This window comes from Callorhinchus milii, unplaced genomic scaffold, assembly GCF_018977255.1.
Source record: "Callorhinchus milii isolate IMCB2004 unplaced genomic scaffold, IMCB_Cmil_1.0 Scaffold21, whole genome shotgun sequence".
In the NCBI taxonomy this organism is placed as follows: Eukaryota; Metazoa; Chordata; class Chondrichthyes; order Chimaeriformes; family Callorhinchidae; genus Callorhinchus; species Callorhinchus milii.
In genome coordinates this window covers 742585-753637 of record NW_024704762.1, presented here as the reverse complement: position 1 = coordinate 753637, position 11053 = coordinate 742585, and the positions used below count along the sequence as shown (strand labels likewise).

The window sequence follows — 11053 nt, the reverse complement described above, 5'->3', positions numbered from 1 at the left end:
ATCAATTGAGGGAAGATAAAAAGAACACAATGTAATTTTGGAACTGACCAGAGAGAGCACAACAGTTGTCTCCAGTGTTGTGTATTGCTGTGTGACAGCGGCAATGGAATCCCCACACCTAGCTACATCTTGACAAACTGGCTGCAATAAACTCCGGGATTACATGGCACAGACTAAACTATGGAGGTGGCAATACTTGTGTAAAATACAAACTGGAGATGACAGTGGAGTCCTGTAGCTCAGTGGTTAGAGCACTCGCTTTGCAAGTGAGAGACCTGAGTTCAATTCCAGGCAGGGCGAAACCTTGGGCAAGTTTCCTTACTCCACACAGAGCCTAATAATAATCCTCCAAAACCCCAAACAATAATAAATTGGTCATTTTTAATCCATATGACTGTTTGTGGGACATTGCTGTGCGCAATTGGCTGCCGCGTTCGCCCACAAATATACAGTCAATTCACTTTACAGTGTGTTCTGTGAAGCGTTTTGGGACGTCCTCCCGACGTGAAAAGCGCTATATCAAATGCAAGGATTATCATAGTGGGCAAAGAGGAGTGGATGATATAGGGTTGAGTCACATAATGTTACTGCAAATTCTAATGCCTCTATAATGCCAGTGATTTCATATTATTTTTAATCCAATTCAAGAAAATGGATGTGTAAACCACAATACTTTAAAATTTGCTGGAAGTAAATCTCCCAATCCTTGGACTACAGATTTATCAGATGTTTTATCTGATGATTGAAGTATAAAGAGGTTATAAATCTGGAGCTTGTCAGGTGCCATAGCGGAGGTTACACTCACACATTCATCACTGGCCTGTCTAAAAACAACATTTAAATTGCAGAAAACACATAGAAATGTTCAATTAATTGAAGCTGGCTCCATTTGAACTGGCTCACATTGTTTGCTAATTCACAGTGGTTGCTATGGGGACCCAGTCCACTCCCGTTTCCAGGAGCTAGTTGCTAAGTAATTCACTGAATACTTGGAAAACCAAACAATGCTATTCTACCCAAATACATTTGTTACCCCATGTTAACCAAACACCACTTAATATTTCACTCAATGCGCTAAGTACAGTCTAATGCAAAAGTTGCGGGTTCAGAAGTTTCCAACCATTACAATAGCAGGGGCAATCTGCATTTCCAGCATTCATTGTGGATGTGGGCAGGAAGACAGTCGGCCGCGTTTGCAGTGTGTACAGGAAGGCAAAATGACCAACTTGGAAGAACCTAAGTTGCCAGTGACATCACTTCCAGCGCATTCCACAGTCAGCCATTTTGGTGTCCGAGTGCACGGCCGACACTGCGGCCGACACTGCGGCCGACACGACACGGCTCCCCACAATTTGGATTTTGGGGTAATTAATGTTGTGGTCCGCGCAAGGTTATAACAAGGTTCAACTGAATAAACTCAAGGAAGGAAACAAATGCAACTCTTTACAGGGTCAGTCATCTTAACTGAAGACAAGCTTTATCGATGTTTAAATTTAAGACAAAAAAAATCTTATGAAACAGCAATATTTAAACACTTTGGGACATCCTCCTGGCGTAAAAGGTGCTATGTAATAATCTTTGCATTTGATACAGAGCCTTATCACGTCTTTGAGACGTCTCAAAGCACTTCACAGAATATACCTTAAAGTGTAGTTACTGTGTGTTTTGTGAGCGAAATGCGGCAGCCAATTGCACACAGCATTGGTACAGTCTTTGTGTGTTTGTGTCCGTGTGTGAGTCTGTGTGTGCGAGTCTGTAACTGTCAATTTATATTGTATTACATTTTAATGTAGAAAACGATTTAATTAATAAGAACTGCTTAAACCTTAAACTCATTGAGAGACATATTTAATATCCAACGCAGCTAGTTGTCTTTTAAAGGTGAAAGGGCGTTCTGTAACCTGGCAACAACTCATTCCATGCCCTGAGGTGGAGGAATTGCCATTGTCTCCTCTGTGGAGTGACCCAGAGGTGTTTTTTTATGTGAGATATATTTTATGTGCAGTTCCTACACATTTCAAAAACAAATCCTCCAAAGATACTCTTTTAGAAAAGCTTATGATGCCAAACTAAAAATAAAATGTTACTAATCTTAATTCTTATCCTTTGCAACCCAGGTATTCTGATCTAAATTTCCAATTATTTCAGGTACACCCCATTTTAAAAGAATACTAGCAGAGTCCCATTTATACCATTTTTACCAGAGTTCATAAAATTATAAGAATTATAACAGGGTGCAGCCACTAATCAGCACGTTCTCATTCACTGCTATGCACGCAGAAAGCCACCTCATTGCAAAACGTGGTTTTTCATGCATAAAAAATGGCCAACTTCTGAGTATTCAGGTCATCATAACCTCCTGTGCAGGTGATGTCAGTGGGAACTTGATGACCTGGAAGTCGGTTATTTTCAGCATGAAAACATTGTCAGCCAGTTTTGTGCACATATTTTGGAATTTTGTTAAGTGAATATCAGGGTCCATAAACCATATAAGAGAACCCACACTATAATGAAGCATATTATAATGAGATTCTAGTATACTGTATAGATGTCAGCTACCAATCTAGGATAGTCAGTCAGATAGTAACATCACAGGACACAAGACACAGTATCACAGAGCAGCACGGCAGCGGAACAGAACAGCCCAGAAAATATACAGTCAATTGCTTTACAGTATATTCTGTGAAGCGCTTTGAGACATCTCGAAGACATGATAAGGCGCTATATCAAATCCAAGGATTATTATTATTATAATTGCTCCGAGACGTATCACCAACTGCAACTTAAAAGTGTAGTCATGAGGGAGACAACTTATATAGTGATTATGTTTTGAAGTACACTTATGTAAATCGGTTTTGTGTAAATATAATTAACAACAATTTGCACTTATATATTACTTTCCAAGTAGGGAGAATGTCTCAAAATGTTTTACAAAGATGGAGTAGGAGCCTGAGCTGGGAAGGAGGCAAGAGGAGGTCAAAGCAATAGATCTTGAATGCAGAGAGATTGGAGGCAAGGTGGAGAGATAATAGAAATAGTTCTAGAGGGAGAAGGCAAAGTAGAAAAGTAGAAAGCTCATCACATGTCTCTAGTGGAAGTGTAGAATATAAACATCATGGATAGGTTGGGCTGCATGGTCCATTTCCATGCTGTCTGTTCTTTGTAAATCTGCCGCTTATGTGCAGAGGAAACATGAAGCAGGCCAGAGCTTTTTGGTGCACCCCCACCCATTGTACATGAGAATCCTGAGCCCTTTCAGGGAGTCAGTCCGCCACTGAAGATGAGGATCTTAACGTTGAGTTTTGGATGATCTAGAGCTTATTAGAGGGTAGAGCTATGGTAGCTAATTTGGTTAGTTCAGAGGAGCTCAATCAGATTTGCCAAATAAAATAGCTAAACAGCAACAATGGTGGTATGGTTGAGAAGTCAACAGTAGCTTGTATTTTATAGGACACTCCACAACGACAGGGTCGGAGGCTGAGCATGGAAGAGGGAAGGGGAAATGACAATATGTGTGGTAGATATTTGCGTGGGATTTTAATATATTATAGATGGAAGCAAGAGTGAGGGGTAGAGGGAGGGAGTTCCAGAGACTATAGCCAGAGTAGCTGGAGCCTCAGCCACTGGAGGACACAAGGCAGGCCAAGTGGAGTGAGCGAGCAGAGACGTAGAGTAGAAGATGAGAGGTAGGGAGGTGCTAGGTCATGAAGAGAATTTTAAGTGAGGGTAATTATTGCTTGTTCAATTATTGCTGTGAAAGAGCACAGAACATGGGATATTCACTTAAAACAGAATTTCAATTCACTAATTAATTATATTCAATTGAACATGAAAATGCTAGGAATTCATCCTGCAGAACTTCTTTGCAAACCCATGTCACAACATGCTTTTTCTTTGGCAAATATCCAGGGACCCAGAATTTTACAACAACTTGCAATTAGTGTCCACTATGCAGGATTATGCCTCGGAGCACGTAATGTTAAGAGCACGGACACAAGCCATTTGACCCACCACATTTGTGCTATAGTTTTTATAATAATATTCCTTGCATTTGATGTAGTGCCTTATCATGTCGATGAACCGTCTTAAAGCGCTTTGCAGGATATACTGTAAAGTACATAGACTGTATTCTGTGTGCGAAATGCGGCAGCCAGTTTCGTACAGCAATGCCCCACAAGCAACCAGGGAGTGAGTGACCAATTTTCTCCTCATGAGTCACCTAATCTATTCCTATTCTTTGCTCACTTCATATTCCTCCTCCCCAAGCATCTATCTGATTCCCCTTTTAAATAATGATGGTTTGTGGCATAGAATTTCACTTTCCAGATACCTTGTGTGTGTGTGTGTGTGTATACAAAAAAATTCTAACTTTTAAATTCTTTTTTGAATCCTGTCGTTTAGTGGTTAGAGCACTCACCTCGCAAGCGAGAGGACCTGGGTTTGATTCCCGGGCAGGGCAAACCGTTGAGCAAGTTTCCTTACTCCACACGCCTCTGTTTACCTAGCAGTAAATAGGAAGCTAGTTTTCAATTGACTGATTACTTTTCTAGGGGAAACATTCCCTTTTTTAAAAAAAAATTAATTCCTCAATGCACAGCACATTGCTGTGTGCAATTGGCTGCCTCATTTTGACCACAAAATATACGTTCAATTCACTTTACAGCATATTCTGTAATATGCTTTGAGACGTCTAGAAGATGCGAAAAGTGCTTTATCAAATGCAAGGATTATTATATTCAGTGAAGTGCTTTGAGATGTCTCAAAGACGTGATAAGGCGCTATATCAAATGCAAGGGTTATTATTATTATAGAGTTGCCAAGAGCAGAAAATGTTCTTTTACTATTTATCCTATTGTAATCCCTCAGAATCTTGAAAACCTCTATCAGGTCACCGCTTAACCTACCTAGCTCTAGTAGAAAACAAACACTAACTTCTCAGGTTTCTCTTCATAGGAAAATAGGAACAGGAGAAGGCCATTCAGCTCATCAGGTCTGGTCCATCCCTTTCCACCATTCATGCCTGCCTGCTTGCCATTGTAAAGCACTCCAAGACATTATTCTACGTGAAAGGTGCTATATAAATGCAAGTTGTTGTTTATTAGATCTTTGCATATCTTTTAATCCCTTTTGATGTAACCCTTAATACCTCTGCTGTCAAATACTCGGTCTATCTTGCTTTCAAGCATCCCTTTTGATTCAACCCCTGAAGCTTTCTGGGTTGGAGCATTCCACATCTTCACAGCCCTTTGTGTGAAGAAATGTTCCTAACCTCTGTTTTAGATGGCTTGGTTCTGATTTTTAAGGTTCTGCAATACAATTTACATTTATATACTGCCTTTCATAGTGGGGGGATATCCCAAAGCGCTTCCCATTGCTGTCTGAACACCTGAGCCCCGGCTCATAATCATAATGATGATCATTATGCTGAGCCCCTTATATAATGGATTCCTCTAACAAAGGAAAAGTTGTCCACTATCTAACCTGTCAATTCCTTTCATTATTTTAAATACTTCAGTAAATTGCTCCTTAATCTCCTCTGCTGTAAGAAATATAAAGCCTGTTACCATAGCTAAACCTTGTTACCATATCTTAAGCCCCAAGTATTCATCCAATTCATCATTGGACACCCTCCAAATTTAGTATATCCTTCTTAATTTGGGGTTACCCAAAACTGAACAGAATACTCCAAATGAACTCTGACCAGTGCTTTTATAATCAAAACCTCTTGTAATAAATGGCAGCATCCCATTTCCTCTATTGATTGCTTTCTGCACCAGGGAACTAAATTTTAATGATCTGTGAACTTGGACCCTTGATCTCTGCTTATCTCCCTCCTTATGCTTCTCCATTTAGAACTTAGTCCCAACTGTTGTTTTTCCGTTCCAAGTGTACTATCCCCCCACACCACGCAGTATTAAATATGCCATAGTTCCGCCCACTCTTTTAATCTGTCTTTCTCTTTGTATTTTTCACCATTTACAACACTTCCTATCTTAGTGTCATCCACCATCGTAGAAATAGCCCCTTCTTTTATTATATCTCGTTCATTGATGTATAGGATGAAAAGCTGGAGGGAGTCTGCTTGTCACTTCCTGACAATCAGAGAATTAATTCCTTTTGTACAACTCACTGCTCCGATCTCCCAATCACTATCCACAATATTGCCTTCACTCCAGGTGCCTTAATTTTAACTAATATGCTTTTAATATGCTAATTTTAGCTTTTTATGTGACACTTTTATCACATGGTTTCAGAAAATCCATACAATTTACATCCATTGATCAGTGAAATTCCTCATTACTGGTGAATCTGAGTGAATTGCACTTTTTGCATTGGTTTTTGCTTCCTATGATAAGATGCCCAAGTCAAACTTTACTGAATACTCAAACTGTAGCCAAATAAGAGGCACAACCTGCCTCTTAGAAATCTCTGCTGACTCACCCAATTACCTTGCGATTCTCAAAATGCTCAGTAATTTCATCGCATATTATAATAATAATAATCTTTGCATTCTAGACTCTAGTTGATTACCAACAACTGAAGGAACTGACTGTCCTATCCTAGTTTTCCTCTGTTCTGCATTACTGTGTCTGTCTCCCATAGTCTCAATTGAATTTTTTGCCGAATGGCGACCTATTTTTCACTTGAATTTGTTCAGACAGTCTGCCACCATTGCCTTCCTGGGTAGTCTGTTCCACATTGTCCTTGTAAATTAATTGAACCTAAAGTTGTCCCCATCTTGAATTTGAAAACATAAGAGTTTGTGACTATATTAAACATATTAATGTTCAGTTTATGTACATCCTTTAGGAATCTTAAATACTTAAGTGAGATCTCCTCTGTTCTTTCTTATGCACTGTGAACATTCCTAGATTCTGTAGCCTCTCCATGGAATTCTGGAGCCTAATTCCAGCTGTCACAATCTGGTTGCCTTTCATTACCCTGTTTGGATGACTAATACAGCGACCAAAATTGTATGCAGATCGGTGTGACATGTGCACTGTACAACTTCAATATCCTGGGACTTCTGCCTCCAAGATTCTGTTCGATTTATGCATGCTATGTTGATGGTTTCAGCAATCTATCCACAAGTTGTTCCAATCCATAGTAATTTACAGCTCAAAAGAAGGCTATTTTGTTCATTGTGCCTGTGTTGGCTTTTTGAAAGAACAATCCATTCAGTCCCATTTACCTGCCTTTTCCCCATAGCTCTGCAAATGACTCATTTTTAGATATCTATCTAGTTCCCTTTTGAAAGCTAATATGGATTCTGTTTTGACCATAGCCTCTTATCAGGGTATTCCGTATTCTAACAACCCCTCTCCTCTACACTAATACTGGTTTACCTGGAATCCCAATTTAATATTTCTGAATTAGATTATTTTACAATATGTAAATACTGGTATTTTCAATTTGCAAAACGTATTTCTGATCATTTGAATGAAATAATCAGGAAATAGCGTTTGAACAGAAAATTTGATTGTAATAGGTGTAAACACTGCTGTGTGTTTAGTATTAGTCCTTCAAACAACTGTTAACATCTTGTGTTTCCATGTCATATCCATCACATTTTCATCTGCTTTACAATGAATTGTCTCTCTGTCTCCATAGAAACTAGCATGCAGAGCTCAGAAAGTGGCACCGATTCAACCTCCTCTGTGGCCCTGTGCGCAGCCGGTGCTGGTCAGGGGGCTGTGCAGGCTGCAGTGGTGCAGCAAGTGCCAGCCCCACAACAGGTGTGTGCAACTGCTCCCACAGCAAAGTGGGTCTTAATGCAAAAAGTGTGGAACTTAGAGAAACACTCTTGTTAATGTTTTGAATTACTGTAGGACAATCTTCCCCTCCCACTTGTCCACTTCACCCACTTCAATGCTCAGCCTCAGCAAGTCTTTATATGACAATGGTGGTTGGCCGGGTGACACAGGCTGATTGTGTTTTGAAGCTACGGCAGCAGGAACCAGATAGTGGAAGAGGTGGTGGGGTTGGGAGTGCTTATTCCCTCATTCTTAATATGGATTTAATTTTTCCTCTATTGGGTGGGGAGAGAGATCAAGATGTAGAGTATATTTGAGTGTAGAGTTCAGTGAAATATTCGCTAAGGTTGACAATTGTAATTGTTTGTATTTGTGTGTCTCGGCATAGGTGCTTCCATGTGGGTGCTCACATGTTGGGCAGTGAGGCCATTGGGTGTGTTGGTTTGGGCAAGTGTGCCTCTGTGCATGTCTTGTGTCTGCCTCAAAGTGGCTTTGCCTGGCACATTTAAAAGGACACCTCCTTGGCACCTCGCTGCCTTCTGCCTGATGGAGCATGATTAGTAAGGGATAAAGCGCATCCAATGCAATGTGTTGTTTTTTCCTTGTACGGCCCTTGTCAGGAGGCGATGCTTCACCTTGTTTTGTTTTTGGTCACAGAGGCTAGTGGTTCAGGCAACAGCCTCAGCTCAGAAAGGAAGCCAGGTGCAGCAGCTGCAGGTTCAGAGAGTCCAGCAGGTGCCCCAGCAGGTAAGCAAGGTGGTACACCTGTCAGCAGGTGGCACCTGTGGGACTAATCAGCTAGACAGAAATATCCACTTTACATTTTAAGTCACTCTCCATAGCTTTAGTGAAACATGAAGTTGCTCAGAAGTTGTAAAGCTTAATATTAGTTAATTTTCTGAATATTTTAATTTGAATAATAGCAAGCATCTTTAAGATCAAACAGAATATGATTTTGTTGGTGAGTTAAAGTATGTGATTTGTACCTTTAGAATTATTTAAAATTGAGATGGAATATGAGCTCTTGTGTACTTTTAAGTTTATGAATTAATTCTGGATTAATGATAATTTATTTTCTTGATTAGATGCTTTAGGGTTTTGCCATAGTAGGTTTAAAGGAACCTAACATCTACGGAGTCAAACAACCCATTGGTTTCTTTTTAAATCTAACCTTCTTCCTCATTCCAGATATTCCACAGACCTATTACTGAAAGACTTTTGCCACATAAACACGCTAAAGGGTTTGTGCCCCATGACATCTGTAGGGCTTCAGTCTCAATTATGGCTTTTCCCCCTAGTGCAGATTCCCAATATAATCACTAGGTGGCCTCCCTCTTGCTTTAGTTAATTTGAGGTACAGAAAAAATGTTTTACCAGTCAAAAGGGAACTATGTTCTGGTTCTTAATTCTTTAATTTACCCAACATGCCACCTAGCATGCTGGGTAATTACATACCTGCCATACATTCTCGATCAGCGTAGTCCAACATGCGGCACGCGGGCCACCAGTGGCCCAGCGGGGGGTTTATGCGGCCCAGCGGGAGCTTTATGCGGCCCAGCGGGAGCTTTATGCGGCCCGGCGGGGTCTTTATGCGGCCCGGCGGGGTCTTTATGCGGCCCGGCGGGGTCTTTATGCGGCCCGGCGGGGTCTTTATGCGGCCCGGCGGGGTCTTTATGCGGCCCGGCGGGGGTTTATGCGGTAGAGAGACGGTGGGTGACAGAGAGGGGAGAAAGAGAGAGAAAGGGGGAGGGGAAAGAGGAGAGAATGTATGTGTGTGAGAGGGAAGAAAGGGGAAGTGAAAGAGAGATGAGGGAGCGTTTGAGAGACACAGAGCAGAGAGAGTGTGAGAGCGGAGTGTGAGGTGGGAGGAAGTGAATGTGAGGGAGAGGGGGAGAGAAAGGACCAGGGGGGAAATTGAAAGAGGGTGATTGAGAGAGTTTGAGAGGGGATAGAGAGAGAGAGAGTGTATGTGTGGGAGAGAGAAGGGGGGGGAGAGAGAAGGAGGGGGGGGGTGGAGACAGAAGGAGGGGGGGAAGGGAGAAGGAGGTGGGGCGGAGGGAGAAGGAGGTGGGGCGGAGGGAGAAGGAGGGGGGGGAAGAGAGAAGAGGAGGAAAAGAATGATTGAAAGGAGTTGGTGGAGTGTGAGAGAAAAGAAGGGGAGTGAGAGAGAGTCTCTCGCCTCTCCCTCTCTGTCACCACCCCCCCGCTCTCTCTCTCTCTCTCTTCCCCCCACCCCACCTCCCGAGCTCTCCTCACTCTCTCCCCCCCCCCAACCCCCCATTCAGTAGGGAGGGAGGGAGTGGGTTTGGAATGTTGGAAATGTTCTCAGGCTGGATGCGGCCCATGGACCTTCCTCAAATAGGGAATCTGGTCCGCGGCAGCCAAAAGGTTGGATCACCCTGTGCTAGCTAATGACCCGTTTCGCCCGTTGGGCCTCTGTTTATTCACTTTAGGGTTACTAGGCAAAAAATCTAAAACCCGAAGGTGCCATTCCGTTTGTTTTGTGGTTGTAAACAAATTTTCTCCTGACATGTAAGGTGCTCTACAAATGTAATTTGTTATTGTTGTAAACACAGTACGATACAAATTTACATTTATACAATACCTTTAACATCAGGAGAAATTGATAATCCTGATCTGAGGTTCACAAAAGAAGAGGATGCAGCCAATGCCACAGTATCGGAGGAGAGGATAGAGAAATTGGATAAAATAAGAATAAACCGAGAAGAGGTACTAAGAAGGTTGTCGGTGCTCAAGGTGGATAAGTCACCCGGTCCGAATGGGATGCCTCCTCGGTTACTGAGGGAAGTAAGGCTGGAAATAACGGAGGCTCTGGGCACAATCTTTCAATCCTCCTTAGACACTGGGAGGTGCCAGAGGACTGGAGGGCTGCAAATGTTACTCCCCTGTAGAAAAAGGGGCAGAAGGATAAACCCGGGAACTACAGGCCAGTCAGCCAGAGGTCAGTAGTGGGGAAACCTCTGGAGACTATAATTCAGCACAAATTAAATTTTCACTTAGAAAAATATGGGTTAATAAAGGACAGTCAACATGGATTTGTTGAAGGCAAATCATGTCTAACAAACCTAAGTAATGGAGAGGGTGGATGAAGGCAGTGCAGTTGGTGGTTTATTTGGATTTTCAAGAGGCGTTTGATAAAGTGCCACATAAGAGACTTGTAATCAAAATCGAAGCCCACGGTATTAAAGGGACAGTGGCAGCGGGTACAGAACTGGGAGACAGAGAGCAGAGAGCGGTGGTGAACGGTTGTTTTTCTGACTGGAGGGAAGTGCAGTGAT

The 11053-nt window shown here is 42.0% G+C and overlaps 2 protein-coding genes across 2 annotated transcripts in view; both read left to right on the top strand.

Annotated features, from left to right (window-relative positions):
- LOC121850544 (fibrillin-2-like) overlaps positions 1-150 on the top strand; it is a 4180-nt gene extending 4030 nt beyond the window's left edge. Inside the window, exon 9 of the mRNA XM_042342828.1 lies at positions 99-150. Within this exon, the coding sequence (XP_042198762.1) occupies positions 99-150 (52 nt within the window). The remainder of the gene's footprint in view (positions 1-98) is intronic.
- Positions 151-7619: 7469 nt separating this feature from the next.
- Positions 7620-11053, top strand: part of rfx2 (regulatory factor X, 2 (influences HLA class II expression)) — a 34730-nt gene continuing 31296 nt past the window's right edge. Inside the window, exons 1-2 of the mRNA XM_007911208.2 lie at positions 7620-7736; positions 8412-8501. Of these exons, the coding sequence (XP_007909399.1) occupies positions 7620-7736; positions 8412-8501 (207 nt within the window). The remainder of the gene's footprint in view (positions 7737-8411; positions 8502-11053) is intronic.